The sequence below is a fragment of the Alosa pseudoharengus genome, unplaced genomic scaffold, assembly GCF_046254945.1.
Source record: "Alosa pseudoharengus isolate Yale_2024_CS ecotype anadromous, Long Island Sound unplaced genomic scaffold, YU_APseudo_1.1 YU_APseudo_1.1_scf_12, whole genome shotgun sequence".
Classification (NCBI taxonomy): domain Eukaryota; kingdom Metazoa; phylum Chordata; class Actinopteri; order Clupeiformes; family Clupeidae; genus Alosa; species Alosa pseudoharengus.
Genome location: NW_027468587.1, coordinates 27,985,511 through 28,002,122, shown reverse-complemented (window position 1 = coordinate 28,002,122; position 16,612 = coordinate 27,985,511). Strand labels below are relative to the sequence as shown.

General features: G+C 43.8%; 2 protein-coding genes across 2 annotated transcripts; both read right to left on the bottom strand.

The window, feature by feature from the left end:
• Window positions 1-2,704: 2,704 nt before the first annotated feature.
• On the bottom strand, window positions 2,705-9,565 carry snx10b (sorting nexin 10b). The gene is made up of 4 exons (XM_076280646.1): window positions 9,171-9,565; window positions 8,976-9,076; window positions 8,230-8,331; window positions 2,705-3,155 (listed from the first exon to the last, which is right to left on the bottom strand). The coding sequence occupies exons 1-4, from the start codon at window positions 9,429-9,431 to the stop codon at window positions 2,837-2,839; spliced, it is 783 nt and encodes a 260-aa protein (XP_076136761.1). The 5' UTR covers window positions 9,432-9,565; the 3' UTR covers window positions 2,705-2,836.
• A 2,915-nt stretch (window positions 9,566-12,480) lies between these two features.
• On the bottom strand, window positions 12,481-16,406 carry cbx3b (chromobox homolog 3b). Its single transcript, XM_076280647.1, has 5 exons — window positions 16,366-16,406; window positions 15,428-15,573; window positions 14,895-15,072; window positions 14,340-14,479; window positions 12,481-14,195 (listed from the first exon to the last, which is right to left on the bottom strand). Exons 2-5 carry the CDS (start codon window positions 15,565-15,567, stop codon window positions 14,051-14,053), a joined length of 603 nt encoding a protein of 200 aa, XP_076136762.1. The 5' UTR covers window positions 15,568-15,573; window positions 16,366-16,406; the 3' UTR covers window positions 12,481-14,050.
• Between the last annotated feature and the right edge of the window lie 206 nt (window positions 16,407-16,612).

Genomic DNA, 16,612 nt, shown 5'->3' with positions numbered 1-16,612 from the left:
TGGACTTGACACAATATTAAAGACATCGTAGCACGCACACACACCTACACACACACACACACACACACACACACACATACAGTACCTACACACATGCATACACATACTGTATACACACCCACACACACACACACATTTTTTTAAACCTTTTATCCACAAAACCTCTCTTCTATCCACAAAACCTCTGACACAAGGTTTCAACAAATGAACAATCAGAACAGTTTTATCTGTGCTCAAAAACAAACAATGTCTTCAGATCAATACTGTAAAGGAGAAGAAAATGACTACAGCATACAATGTACTTGTAGCTCTATGCCTCACTGAGTTTCTGTCCTTTGTTGATATGAACCTGCACTGTTCTGCAACCTTGGGACTCTGACCTGGCTCATCTTGGTTGTGTCACATCATTTGAAACAAGTGTGATCAATTTTGAGTGACTGAGTTAAACTTCTGACTATGCGCTCTCTTTGTATTATGTGTTGCCATGTTGCAAAAAGAGTTAATGAGATCTGCAAATTGTGTTTTACTGGGTGAAAAGTGTTTATGGCTTTGCCAAAAGAGTGATCGATTCAATAAATGTATTCAGGCAACTGAACATTTGGTTCAGAGGGTTTAGTGTTTTAGCAATTGTGAAAAATAGGGGTGACACGATTTCGATTTTACAGTTTTTTCTGATTGCTTAAGCACATTTTTTGTAACTATGGCTTTTTTTGCAAAACTCTACACACAAATAGGAAAACCTTTCACCCAATCAGCAAAACATTCTAGTTCTCTTGCAAAAGCTAACACACATTGCTTAACTCTTCACACCTTCGTAAAAATGGTGTTTTCGTATCAAACAGTAAACACAAGCCATCACAATAGTAAGCACACAATGTGCCAACTACACTGATGGTATGAATAAAAAACACATCTGGCTTTTGCTTTCTCTGTGCACAAGGTAGACTATGTCAGTTTGAGGTCAGGCGCGCGGGAACCTATATTTTCATTTTTAGTAGCCTATATTCCAACCAATCCATAACCCTTTTTTGCTATTTGACTCATCATTTCACATACACAAATATAAATAATGACAGACAGCGAATTAGTAATTATTTGAAAATATAGGAAAATACAGGAGTCATTTTCCATATAGTTTCCACTGGATTTTTTGATTGTCGGTGCCGTTTAAGTAGTATACTATAGACTATACTACTCAAACGGCACCGAAAATCAAAAAATCCAGTGGAAACTAGATGGCAGAAGTGTGTAGGCCAATCTGCCCAGCAGCTTTTTCTACTTTGTCACCTACAGAGTTTGACAGGTACGATCTTTCAAAACGCCATGTTATTTCCCATAGACAATCCACGCCCGGAAGTTGGATGGATACGGAAGTTAGGAGGCGGGATATATTCTGGAGAGGTCTATTAGCTCGCAGTTAGCCTGGGTGCCAGCCGAACTTTGTCCCGCCCACAACATTTGAGGTCGGGAAGTTCATATTTTGACTAGAACTTGAGTATGACAACGTCAGGCTAGCTCGCAGTAGGAAAAACGGTTCAAAATAAAAAGGTATCAAAATAAAAGCCTCCCGAAACAGAATTGGGGAAAATTAAAGAATGGAGAATCGTGACACCCCTAGTGAAAAACTAACACCACAGAAATGCACATATGTCTGCACACACACATATGCACACACAGTCAGCAGGTACACTGCCCCAGCAGTGCCCCTGCTGTTCACATATGATACCACATCCAGTTTGACGGAGGCTTCTTTTGTGTCTGGCCAGGGGTGTGTAACACATTAAGTGCAAGATAAACAATAGCATTTGCATGTGTGTGTGTTTCTATGTGTAGAGAGGGCTGTTGGTGAGTCTAATCTGACATAAAGACTACACTGCTCGTTAGTACAGATTTAGTGTGTGTGTGTGTGAGGGAGTAAATCTGCACTAATAAACCTCTCGTCGTAGTGGTGTGTGTGTGTGTGTGTGAGGGAGTAAATCTGCACTAATAAACCTCTCGTAGTGCAGGTGGTGTGTGTGTGTGTGTGTGTGAAAGAGAGAGAGAGAGAGTAAATCTGCAGAACTAAACCTCTTGTAGTGCACGTGGTGTGTGTGTGCGAGTGTGTGTGTGTGTTTCTCTCTTGTTCCTTGTCTCTGATGTCTCACAGTAAAGTTAAAGTGTGTGTGTGTGTGTGTGTGTGTGTGTGTGTGTGTGTGTGTGTGTGTGTGTGTGTGTGTGTGTGTGTGTGTGTGTGTGTGTGTGTGAATACAGTATGTCACAGTGTATTCCCAGTTGATAGTAGCTCTATTATGTGATAATAAAAATATGAAGCTGGGGGATAACAATAATAAAGAACGGGCATCACTCTAAAGCAGAATCCATTGGGTTTTACAGACATCACATTACATGTAAGAGGTGAACAAGGCTTTCAGGATCATTATCAGGTGTGTGTGTGGCACAGTTGTCATAACTGTTGGAAATATGGAGTGAGATTAGTTACGGAAAAAGCCCCCCATAAGCACACATCATAGTGCATAAGCAGAGTTATTGGCTCTGCGTTAGTCGGTTAAAAGGTGTTTGTGTGTGTGTTGGCTAGTGTCAGCTGCTGAGGTAACGAAAGGGCAGTAAATTAATATTCTGTGTGACATGATTGCTATGTAAGCCAGGTCTCATGTAAGGACATTGTGTGTGTGTGTGTGTGTGTGTGTGGGTGGGGGGGGGGGGGGGGGGGTGCCCACGAACTTGCAGCAACTTCGGGAGAGATAGAGCGAGAGAGAGTAAGGGAGAGAGACAAAGAGAGGAAGGGAGAGAGAAAGAGAGAGAGGGAGAGTGTGTGTTGGCTCCACAGGCCCCTTGGTTAGTCCACATCTGATGCACGCACTCCTGCTGGTTCTCTCTCAGATCGTCCAATCACCAGGTGGTCTTCTTTCAGGTCCTCTTCTTGCTCTTGGTGGTCTTCTCTCAGGTCCTCTTCTTGCTCTTGGTGGTCTCCTCTCAGGTCCTCCTCTTGCTCGGGCCCAAAGCGCAGCCTGGAGAGGGCGGAGCTGTGGATAGCCTGTGTCACGGTGACTCCGCCCCTTCCCTCCGCACACGCCTCCATGTGCGGCACGCTGAGCTGTGATTGGAGGAAGAGGTGCAGACAGCTGTCCGACAGCAGCAGGGGATTCAGCACCACCCTGTCACACACATACACAAACACACACACACATATATATACACACACACACACACACACACACACACACACACACACACACACACACACACACAGGTTTTACAGTTTTTTCTGAATGCTTAAACACATTTTTTGTAACTATGGCTTTTTTTGCAAAACTCTACACACAAATGGCAAAACCACTCACTGAGTTCGCAAAACTAAAAGCACAAACACTGCTTTGCACTCAGTTTGCAATTTTGTAACACACACTTTGCACAACTGTAGGCACAATGGCTATTATTTACACTATTTTGCCAACTCACATGGCACACATGTGAAAACTGTTTTAGATAATTAGTTCACTTTGCAATCAGCCTAAGCACTATAAATAAGCCACAGGTAATGTACAATGGGTACAATGGAGTGCGCAGGAAGAGTGAGAAGAGAAAGAAATAGCCCTTTTACAGACAAAAAAACAGTCTACATGTGGGGATATTGTCATGTCAGGCCTGGATACGTCATTCCAGAATATATTTTTCCCAGTGCCTTGGACTAGGACATTGCATATGATGTAGACAGAATTTTGAGAGAGACGACCCGATGTAGACTGATTTGTTTTGTCTCAGTGAAAAGCTATTTTGTGTTTTTACTTGGAAAAACACACTTGTGTTTGTTTTGATGTGTGTAAATAAACACTAATACTTGAAGTTTGGATCCCTGTATGTTTACAGAACTATGACAAAAGTATGACCTCAAACTGACATAGTCTACCTTGTGCACAGAGAAAGCAAAAGCCAGATGTGTTTTTTATTCATACCATCAGTGTGTTGTTGGCACATTGTGTGCTTACTATTGTGATGGCTTGTGTTTACTGTTAGATACGAAAACACCATTTTTACGAAGGTGTGAAGAGTTAAGCAAGGTGTGTTAGCTTTTGCAAGATAACTACAATGTTTTGCTGATTGGGTGAGAGGTTTTGCCATTTGTGTGTAGAGTTTTGCAAAAAAAGCCATAGTTACAAAAAATGTGCTTAAGCAATCAGAAAAAACTGTAAGTCCAAATGCATCCAAAGGCACACATTTTAAGGCTTTTATTTGGATCTCAACATCGGAAGAATTTACAGATCCAAACATTGATGGAAGGTTTACACGTTTAGACAGGTCTGATCAAACACAGTATCTGTTTCTGCTATTTTTCATCCTTTCTGCACTTGTGGTTATGAGTAAACATGGCATTGTCGTCTCCAGATGAATACTTTAGCTATTATTGCGGCAATTAAGCGGTACTTTGCTCGTCATTTTGCATGTGGCTTGCGTGTGGCTTGCATTTTGCTTTCCTGTGACTTGCATGTGGCTTGCATTTGGCTCCAAACAGCACCCTGCGTTTTCCCTGGCAGTCTCGATGGGTGCAGATGTGTTAGAGTGGTGTGGTAGTGTTTGCTACAGTCCTGCCGCCATGTTGTGTATGAGCGTGCACTGCGCGCACACACACACACACACACACACACACACACACACACACACACACACAGGGCCCTATCATGACATTCTAAAGTGCATTGTCACTCCTCAAAAGTCTATTCAAATTTAGTAGGATGTCCAGTTCAAATTGGGAGGGGTTTCGTTATCAAACGTGGAGCGCATGGCGCAACAAGGTGTTCCTAGGTTTTTTAATCAGTCATATGGGTGTGTTTGGGGTAACATCATTTTAAACCAATGAGAATGACATCTTGTCATTCCCTTTAATGGCGCAACGCACGATATGTCAAATAAATGCATCGGTATTTTGGCATTCAACGGCGCATTTGAAGGGGGCTGCTTGCGAGACCGTATGGAATAGTCATTCTTAAACCATGCTTTACTAAAACCTAGCATAGCCTTTACGCATTTGCACTCGTCTATTATTTGAACTCATTGGCAAAGTGAAACTAACTTCACCAAGGAGTCAGTCAACGACAAGACAGTTATATGCAGTTACTTTCACTATTGACTGACAATGGGTTACCACCGAAAACATAGGCTGGAAAAAGCAACACTTACCCTAATATTGCTCAAATGACTGAATAAAACAACATTTATCCTGCAGAGGAGTTGCTTATATCTCGTGACAGTGCGTCTTCAGCTGTGCTCCATACGTGTCTCTCGCCTCTCCCCTAATCACTTTTAACCGTCATTACCAATTTGCAAATGATGGTGAATAACTACTCATCATGAGATGTACAGTATTTCGTAATATCTTTATTCTAATTATGTTTCCCATTGTAATCGTGCAATTTGTGATGCTTTGCATCATGGACATGCGCTGGTGTGCGTTCATGAATGATAGAAGGATGGTGCGTGCACCTGCCAATATGACTGTTGACATGCGCTCTTAAAATAGCATATGAACAACTCGCCATTGACTTCTGACCAGGTTTAGGTGTTGTATGATAGCGATTTTTAGACAACGCGCCAGGCCCCTCCCTAGGTTGTTAATTGCCACACCCCTGGTCGCAGTGTTTAAAAAATAAACGTGCAAAATACCGAATTAAGCTTTGCGTGGGGGAATAACGAGCTTTACGCCATGCGCTGGAGCCCAAAATACAGCCCACACAAACACACACACACACCACTGTTGAGATCATAGGCCTCGTCACTCGTCAAAAGCTTATTCAAATTTAGTAGGAGGTCCAGTTCACATTGGGAGTGTTTTCATTATCAAACGTGGAGCGCATGGCGCAACAAGGTGTTCCTAGGTTTTTTAATCAGTCTGGGTGTGTTTGGGGCGTAACATCATTTAAACCAATGAGAATGACATCTGCCATTCCCTTTAACGGTGCAAAGCGCAATGTCAAATAAATGCATCAGTATTTTGACATTCAACGGTGCATTTGAAGGAGGCTGCTTGCGAGACCGTGGGCCCTATCATGACAGTCAAAAGCGCATCGTCACTCGTCAAAAGCTTATGGTTTTCGTTATCAAATGTCGAGCGCATGGCGCAACAAGGTACACCTAGGTTTTTTTAATCAGTCATATGGGTGTGTTTGGGGTGTATAACATCATTTAAACCAATGAGAGTGACATCTGCCATTCCCTTTAACGACGCAAAGCGCGATGTCAAATAAATGCATCGGTATTTTGACATTCAACGGTGCATTTGAAGGAGGCTGCTTGCGAGACCGTATGGAATAGTCATTCCACTAAACCATACTTTACTAAAACCTAGCATAGCCTTCATGCATTTGCACTCCTCTATTACAGTTTTTTACAATTGTTTACACACGTTTTCAAAACTCTGTGTCTATTTTTCAAAACTCCACACACAAAACCCACAACTGCTCACACAAAATGCAAAATGCCCCAAATCTCCAGCAAAATGACACACAACATTCAAAATGTCAAAAACACATGTTTAAAGCAAACATTCGCCTCACATTACAAACACTTTTGTCATAATATGACATTTTGGATACATCATGTACACACTGTTGCTCAAAACCTTAAGCTCTTCTGTCTTAGGCTTTCTATTTGTATTTCCATACAAGAGTGAAAGTTACGGTATCAACAAAGAGAAGTTGAAATACACAGTAAATATGCAAGCAATATTGAAACCAAAAATAGTGATTTTTCCCAAATAATTTGCTGTTGTGAATACAGTATTTTACAGCAAACAAGAAAAAAAGCAAAGAAGAATACAGTGACCACCAGATGTACATGTACAAACACAGACAAGTGTGTGTGTGTGTGTGGGGGGGGGGTATGTATTCATAGGCCTATAGACCCTTTCAACTGCAGAAACAAACAATTCTACAGTAAGCGTTCCTAAGGCATTTCTGGAGGCACAGAAAAATGTATTGAGCTAATGGTATACTGTAACATGGGGACAAACAAAAATAGAGTAAAAAGACAAATTTTACATAAAGTCAACTTTTTGTAGAACATTACTGTAAGCTAAAGTCCGATTACTGTAATTTTCAAAGTATCTGCATTGGTTCTGAATATTTCAACCAGAAATCCTCTAGGAGCAGATTGAAAGGGTCTATACCTATATAGAGAGTATATCTATTCATAGACCTATACTAAGGCAATGATTGGATAGTGTTCAGTAAAGTAAAGAGTGTTTGCACATGTGAAGAGAAAGAGTGAAGCACTGGTGATTTAGTGTGGCATTTTGATGGGTTGTGTTTGAAGAATGAAATCAAGTTACTTCCTGTTAGATTTTTGTGTGTTACAGTAGGTAGAAAATTGTGTGTGGTGTTTTGCAAAATGTGTTTTAGTCAATTGAAAACACTGAGAATTAGTGTATGGTTTTGCAGATTTGGTGTCGGGTTATGATGTTTGGAGGACATGTTTAGAAAATTTTGTGACAAGCAAAGATTTAGTGTGTAAGCAGTTAAAAAAAACTGTATTTGAACTCATTGGCAAAGTGAAACTAACTTGGTGTCAGTCAAGACAGTTACATGGTGTCAGTCAAGACAGTTATATGCAGTTACTTTCACTATTGACTGACAATGGGTTACTATCAAAAACATAGGCTGGAAAAAGCAACACTTACCCTAATATTGCTGAAATGACTGAATAAAAAAAACATTTATCCTGCAGAGGAGTTGCTTATATCTCACTTTTAACCGTCATTACCAATTTGCAAATGATGGTGAATAACTACTCATCATGAGATGTACAGTATTTCGTAATATCTTTATTCAAATTATGTTTCCCGTTGTAATCGTGCAAGTTGCATGGATGTGCGCTGGTGTGCGTTCATGAATGATAGAAGGATGGTGCGTGCACCCGCCAATATGGCTGTTGACAATGCGCTCGAATTAAAATAACATATAAACAACTCGCCATAGACTTCTGACCAGGTGTACAATAGCCCGAGAGCTTGGAACAGTAGAGCTGCTCCAGCTCCCAGTGTAGGGCTGCCACCTAGTGGTCAAAGTGAGACATGACCAGACCAGTCCTGTGCTGGTTAGAACTGGGTTTTGTATGCTGTGCTGTCCTGTCTGTGTTGTGCTGTTCTGTGTTCTGTGTTGTGTTGCTGCTGCAGGCCCTTCATGCATGTGTTGACTTGTGTTGTGGTGTGTGTGTGTGTGTGTTTGTGTGGAGACTCACGTCTGTAGGAACTGCTGCAGGCCCTTCATGCGTGTGTTGATCTGCTGTCCGTTATTCAAACTGAAAAAGGGATTCTTTGGAGGTAACTGAGGAAGATTTACACTGGACAAACACACACACACACACATATTATATTTACAGTATATTCATTCATTCAGGAGACACTTTTATCCAAGAGTGGTACATTATAGTGACTTACAGCACTAGTGTGTTATAGTGATGTTCTAGAGTGACTTACAGCAGTAATGTGTTATGGAGTGATGTTCTAGAGTGACTTACAGCACTAGTGTGTTATAGTGATGTTCTAGAGTGACTTACAGCACTAGTGTGTTATAGTGATGTTCTAGAGTGACTTACGGCAGTAATGTGTTATGGAGTGATGTTCTAGAGTGACTTACAGCACTAGTGTGTTATAGTGATGTTCTAGAGTTCTCCTTGAATTTCCTCTTGGGGATCAATAAAGTATCTATCTATCTATCTATCTATCTATCTATCTAGAGTGACTTACAGCACTTGTGTGTTATAGTGATGTACTAGAGTGACTTACAGCAGTAATGTGTTATGGAGTGATGTTCTAGAGTGGCTTACAGCAGTAGTGTTATAGAGTGATATTTTGGAGTGACTTACAGCAGTAGTGTTATAAAGTGATATTCTAGAGTGACTTACAGCAGTAGTGTTATAGAGTGATATTTTAGAGTGACTTACAACAGTAATGTGTTATTGAGTGATATTCTAGAGTGACTTACAGCAGTAGTGTGTTCTCCTGGAGTTTCTGTCTGAGCCAAACAAACTCGCTAAATCTCCTCCTCACACACGAGCTCTTCCTGTTAAACGCCAAGCTGTTGGTCTAAAGGAATGAAACACACACTTAAGCTTCTCTACGACAGGCTGTTGCTCACATAAAGTGTGTGTGTGTGTGTGTGCGTGCATCTTAAACTTACGTGTATACAGATCTCATAGTCCATGTAAGCGTGCCAGAAGTCCTCTTTGCAGATGCGAGGGTCCCGAACCCAAACGCTGATGAACTCCTTCTCCCCCATAGAGCACCTGAGTCTGACAAACGAGTGTGTGAGAAGGCTGTTGTGTGTGTGTGTGTGTGTGTGTGTGTGGACAGTGTGGGATAGGAGCAGCAAGTGTGTGAGCTGAGCGAGGGTGTGTTGTTCTGAACGCTGAATGCTGTCTCTGATTGGGGAAGTGCTCATTTCCACTGGAGTTTACGACTTTATGACAGAGCGGACAGTCCCGTGACTCAACACACCTCAGCTCACACACTCACACACACCACAGACACACACTAGCACACACTATATAGACACACTGAGACACACACACTGCAGAAACACTGTTTTTTTAGAACACTGACTATACCTCAAGCACTGTTGAGTAGTGCTAGCGGCAAGGCTTTGAACCGGTTCACAGAACGAAAAACGAAAACCAGAAACTTTTGATGTTTTGCTAGGAACAGAAACAAAACCACAAACTTTACATTTTATGTTCCGGAACAGAATTGTTTATCTAAAATAATGGTAACCGGTTAATACGGTTATTTTTTTCGTTCTTTGACAAGATTTCTGTGCAATGTGACTTGGTGAGGTTGACTTTCGGTTGTTCACTCATCGGGAGAAATGTAATGGAGAAGCTTGCCACCAGCTGTACAGGCAGAATCTTTTGTCATTTCCCTCTGGGCCCTGACAGGGTTTTGGGCATTTGTTTATACGTTTAATATTCACAATGGCAGCTATGTACACACCATTGTGGTTTTGTATTGTCTGATGACATAAGAGAGACAAAAATGCATTGGGCCCTGACCAGGTTTGGTCAATTGATGTTCACAATGGCAGCTATGTAGCCATATTTCAGTTATTTGCAGATTTAGCTATGTGAGTTGCATAGGCTTTTGGATGGATGCTTCTGTAATGCTTTGTGGTTTTGTATTGTTTGATGACATAAGAGAAACAAATGCACTGATTGAGCCCTGACCAGGTTTGGTCAATTGAAGTTTTCTATGACAGCTATGCAGCCTGCCCTATTTGTCATTTGCACCAATGAGCTATGTAAGAAGTATAATGGATATGTGTTCAGTTGTTTGCCAATAAACAACTTGGTAGACATTTTCCTTAATTCATGTATAATACTAAACAAAATGTAGGCATGTCAGAATTACAGTTATGCCGCTTACAAGTCCTAATGATCAGCCTACTTATTTGTGTCCCGCAGCTGACATGGAACGTTATTAACCGGTTTGGGAACTTTATTTTTTTGTTCTAACCAGAGGACCTGCACCTGACAGGTGTGTATGTGTCTGTCTGTCTAACCCAGAAGGCCTGCACCTGACTGGAGGGGTTTACAAGGTCATGTCAGGGGCATGTGTGTGTGTGTGTGTGTGAGTCAGCAACTTAGCTACGAAGAGATTGTGTCGAAGAAATTATGTCTGGTGTCAGCCTATTTGTGCATTAATGGGGGGGGGGGGGGGGGTAAAAAGTGAGGTAAAAGAGGGGTTTAGTAGATTAAGTGGCAAGGGCTGCATAAGAAAGGTGGGGGAGGATTGGGATAGGGGGGGGGGCACCAACAAGGAGCACCCAAGAGCAACAGGGGCAAGGAAAAACTCCCTTACCAAGGAAGAAACCTTGGGCAGATCAACGGCTCAAGGGGCTAACCCAACTACCAGGGGTCTTGGTGTGTGTGTTGGGGGGATGACAGGGGAGATGGGATAGTGTGCTGTGTATGTGGGGAGAGGGCAGTGTGCAATATGTGTGTTGGAGAAGCTTCCTAATGAAACAATGTGCTGTGTATTGGGGGGGGGGGGGGCAGTGTGCTGTAAGTATGTTGGGGATGTGTGTTGGAGAAGGTTCCTAATGAAATAATGTGTTGTGTATGTAGGGGAGGGGGGGGGGGGGCAGTGTACTGCAAGTATGGTGAAGAAACTTACCATTGCAAGCAGAGTACTGTATGTATGATGTATGTGAGTGATGACAGTGAAGATGTGTGTGTGGGCGGGAGGGGAGTGGAGCAGTGACTGTGTTGTGTGTGTGTGTGGGTAGGTGGGGGCAGTGTGCTGTAAGTATGTAGAGGATGTGTGTTGGAGAAGATCCTGAAGACAATGTGCTGTGTATGTAGGGAGGGGGGGGCAGTGTGCAGCAAGTATTTAGAGGAGGCCTACTGTAGCAAACAGTGTGCTGTATGTATGTGAGGTGATGACAGTGATGATGTAAGTGTGTGTGTTTTTTGTGTGTGTGTTGGGGATGGGGGGGCAGAAAGGCTAGGCAATCAAGGACATGGGTAGATGGAGGAGAAATCAAAATAATAAATAAAAAGTTCTATGGAGATGTGCAAAAGTTGGAGAAAGTCAGATATGTGTATGTGTGTGTGTGTGTGTTTTGACGTGTGATGAAATAAGAAAATAAATAAAAGGTCTGTAGCATAGGGAGAGGGATGTAAAAATGCTAAAAGTCTTGTAGGTGTGTGTGTGTGGGGGCGGGGGGTGGTCATGAGTGCTGAGGAGTGAATGAGTGCAAAGTCAGTATAGTGTGAGTTCAGAGTTGGGAAATGTTTGAGAGTGCTGAGGAGTGAATGTGTGCAAAGCCAGTATAGTGTGAGTAAAGTGTAATAAACAAGTAACATCATTGATTGTGTTATATGATCAAGTACTTATATATTATACTTATATTGAGTGTTATAATGATCAATTACTTGATATTAATACCAGGAATGGATATGCTTTACTGTGTATATGGTTGGTTTGGATCAGTGAACGCCAGAGCTGAGAACAGCTGTGGCAATAGACCCTTTCAACTGCAGAAACAAACATGTGCGCTACTCAGCACAGAAAACCACACTGAGCTAATGGTCACTTGGAAACAAACAAAAAATAAAAGTAAAAAAGTATGTTTTAAAGTCGCCATTAGAGCATTATGCTACAGTCTGATTTATTTTACTTTCAAAGTATCTGCGTTGGTTTTGAACGTTTTCAACCGGAAAACCCCCTTGGAACAGTTTGAAAGTGTGGACCATTAGAACTGTGTCTGTGGAACCCACAGTAGACAGAAGATTGTAGTCATAGGGATGGAACATGGAACCCTGTCTATAGAACCCACAGGGGAGTCAGACTGTTGTCATAGGGATGGAACATGGAACCCCGCCTATAGAACACACAGGGGAGTCAGACTGTTGTCATAGGGATGGAACATGGAACCCTGTCTGTAGAACACTGAAGAAATGTGAAGTAGAGAATGCAAAAGAGTTTTATTCAGGAATGAATTTTTATTCAGGGGTCTTTTCTGAGCTTAGAGCCAGAGAGGGGAGAATACTTCATATGACACTCACACACACACACCCCTGGACATCTTAATGTCCATGGTGGAGCAGTACCAGTGTTTGGGGTAACAGCAGGTCTGCCTTTGAAACAGCAGTTAGAGACAGTTGAAAGGTCTGGGCACCAATGCGCGCACACACACACACACACACACACCACAAAATACTAGAAACTTTCAGGAACACAGTCATGGTTTCAAAACTAATAGACACATGGGAAGTGAAACCTATCCACAGCACAACAAACACACACATACCCACACACCCACACACACACACACACAGCATTTAATGCCAACGGGCCTTTTCCACAGCCAGAGGCACCTTCTAACGCACACACACACACACACACACAGATGTCTGTTTCACAGACAGGGGAAACACTCTTTCAGAGGTTCCATACACACATGGAAGAATATCTTTGGATTCACAATGAAAGGCTACTACACCCCCCCACCCCCCACCCCAAAACAAAACTCTGATTAGAACACACATATGTCTGATAGCACCATGAGGTAAAACACACACACACACACACACACACACACAGAACTACGCACACACACACATACAAAACTACAGAGCTAAAGGGAGTCTTAAAGCTTAAATACTGGTTGTTTGACGTTACACACACACACACACACACACACACTGACACTCACTCACACAGGTCTGAGTTCTTCGTCAGGTCTGATTACATAACGCAGGACTTGAGGACAGCAAGACGAACGGCTCTGGACGCGTCTCCACGGAGACACAGTCTGCTACTTAAGAACACCAACAGGGAAATGCTACAGTATTACAGCTGCACAACTACACATCCTTTCCTCTCTCTCCCTCCATCTCTTTTCTCTCCTTCCCTCTCCCCCTCTATCTTTCCATCCCTCTCTCTCCTTCCCTCTCTCTTTCCATCTCCTCCTCCCTCCATCTCTCTCCCACTTTCTCTCTCTCCCCTCCCTCCATCTCTCCCTCCCTCAATCTCTTCCTTCCTCCCTCCATCTCTCTCTCAGTCTTAAGGGGATTGCACACTGCCCAGACAATGCCCAACAAACACCAACATTCCAAGGCTGCGTCCACAATAAGTTGGGTAAATAAAAATACGCATATTTGAGGTGAAAACAATCTGTTCACAATATCCTTTTTGTATCGTTTTGTAAGGTTTTGCATCCACACTAGATCACTGAAACTCAATAGAACTCTTTGTGGTTGGTGGTGTGTGGAACCCAACATTCTATCAGTGTCATGGCAACCGTGCACCATCATAATATAATGCTCTCTGTTCCCCCTGTACACACTGCAACTAGAACCCCACGTTTTCAAATATATCACCTCAGAGATCATTTTTATTTTCAGTGTAGGAATACGCCATCTTAATGTGGACGGACTGGCTAAATGGAGTCACAGTTATGCAAATGTACCCACCTAAAGTTGTTGTTTGTGTTTGTGTGTATTTGTGTGTTGGTGTTTGTTGGTGTTTGTTAAAGCAGTATGCAGGCAGCTTAACGACTGACTAGACCATCTGTCTCTCTCTCTCAGCCTGCGGCTCCTCGTCTGCGGAGAACCTAAACCGCTCCTCGTAGAAGGCGATGACCATCTGGGGGTTCCGCTCACTGGCCTCCCTTGCGGACATCAACGCCACCTCCTCACTGTCCTTCCTGCAAACACGCAAACACACAAACACATACACACACACACACGCATGTTAGAAAAATACACACAATAAATACACACACATATGCACATTAGATAAATACACACATTAAACACACACACGTGTGCGTGCGTGCGTGCATCTTTACCATTTGATGAGGAACGTGAGTTCCCCGTGGTGGTCGGTGGACCCGATGATGCACTCCGGTTCTATGTGGCCCATGAAGGTCCCAGGAACAGCAGTTGTCTCCTGGAGCGGTTCCGGAGCCTCGCCAAGGCACAGCGGACGCTGAGGGATCACAGGGAACCGGAGGACACACACACACACACAGACACACACCGGGCTCAGCAAGACTGCACAGGATGTGTGTGTATGTGTGATTAGATTCTAGTGTGTGTGGGCAGGTATCTTTCCAGGTGTGTGTGTGTGGAATGGAAAGACAGATATGTGTGTGTTGAGAGCAGCCCCTACTCTGTGTGTGTAAATAGATAGATAGATAGATAGATAGATAGATAGATTGATTGATACTTTATTGATCCCCAAGGGGAAATTCAAGTTTGTTTTTTTTAGATCGATAGATATGTGTGTGTGTGTGTGTGTCTGTGTGTGTGTGTGTGTGTGTGTGTTGATAGCAGCTCCTACCCTGTGTGTGTGTGTGTGTGTGTGTGTGTGTGTGTGTGTGTGTGTTGAGAGCAGCCCCTACCCTGTGTGTGTCCATCTCCTCCTCCTCCTCTTTGGGCTGGATGTGGAAGTCTGTGAGGAGCCCCCCCTGCCCCTCCCCTTCCCCAGCGGTGCTCCTGGACAGAGATCGGCCCCTCAGGAACTCCTCGATCAGCTCGGGGCAGTCCAGGTTATCCTCCGGCTCCCACGTGTTCTCCGCACTGACACACACACACACACACACACACACCAAAACCCAATCACATTGTATTATTCACTATGCAGAGGCTCTCTCTCTCTCACACACACACACACACACAGTACATTTCTGCACTCTGGTGTTCTTCAGACAAAGCATCCCTCCAGAGCGCCATGCCACATTGGGACAAGTTGAATATGGCACGTGTTTAAGGAGTGTGAAGCTACCGCCGAGCCACGACTTGGGGAACTTCTAATACCAGCAGCAGCCAAATGTCCTTCACACGCAGCAGAGTGGGCACTGCTGTGCTAAATGTATGCCCGTTACTCACACACGTCTGAGACAGACTTAACGGGTCTATTTGTGGCGCGACTCACTCGGTGAAGCCTTTCCACTTGAGGAAGTACTCCACTTTTCCGTTCATCACGCGCTGCTGGACGATCTTTTCCACCACGAACTCCTGCACGACTGTCGTCTCCTCCGCTCGCCGGTGCTTCATGTTCTGCTTCTTCCTCATGTTTCTCTGAAAAGAAAACCATCGGCAATGCAGCCGTCAGTGCGCGTATTCCTTTTTCCACCATACTTTTTGACCAAAATGTCAAAGCATTACAAATAGCCAGGTACGCATTCTGCTTAGATGTATCCTGGGCTACACAATAGAGCGCATTACGCTTACGCCTGTTGCCTACTGCCAGTTGGGACATCGCCTATAGCTCCCATCGCACTCCCTCCTACACTGCCCGGAGTTGGTCGAAATGGCCAGTGACGTAACTCAGCTACGTGCACAAAACTCTGGAGCAAAAGTTGAACGGGAGAAGTTGGAGAGCACGAGGCGAGGAGGACCAGTTGGCCCCGCCGCCTCATGACAGCCGAGCAGATAGACAGAGGCACTCAGGTGGCCATCTTGATGCAGCGACCACCGCGCGCATCAGATCACAGCCAGGACATCTGTCCACCTGCCAAGCCATCATCACCGCGGGTCAGGAGCTCACTCAAAAATATACGCGGACCGGATCGCCATCTCGGCGTCTGACATCCATCTGTTAAACGGGCAGGAATCACAAGAGCCAAGGGGAAACACACTTTCGCGATAATTGGCAGCGTTCCAGTTTGCCGCAGGACGTGTTGTCGCGGGCGGGCAGCGGGGTACCACCGCAGTCTGCTCCTAAAATTGCTAAACTATTCTGCTAACGTATTCCAATGTTATTACTGCAGGTTTTTACGAGACAATAAAAGATTCATGTAAGCGATTTTGCACTACACCAGAAACATAACTACTGTAGTGTGATGTAGCGTGCGCGATGTTTTGTTCTACCTTCAGTGTTTGCACCGCCGTCTTTGTTGTGTTTACATAAGTTCCTGAATGAGTTAAATTAAAATGGCCGATTGGGATCGGAGGAAGTGGTTTCCAAGGGAAAAGGTCAACCCAGGAAAACCGCGGGCAGCCTTAAAGCACCCGCTAGCCCGCCTGGCGCATCGCGCTGTCGCTGTCCTCCTCTTCAGGAGCTCAGACCGGCCGACCGAGACCCCGGCGATGCTGCAGCAGCAACACGGACACACAT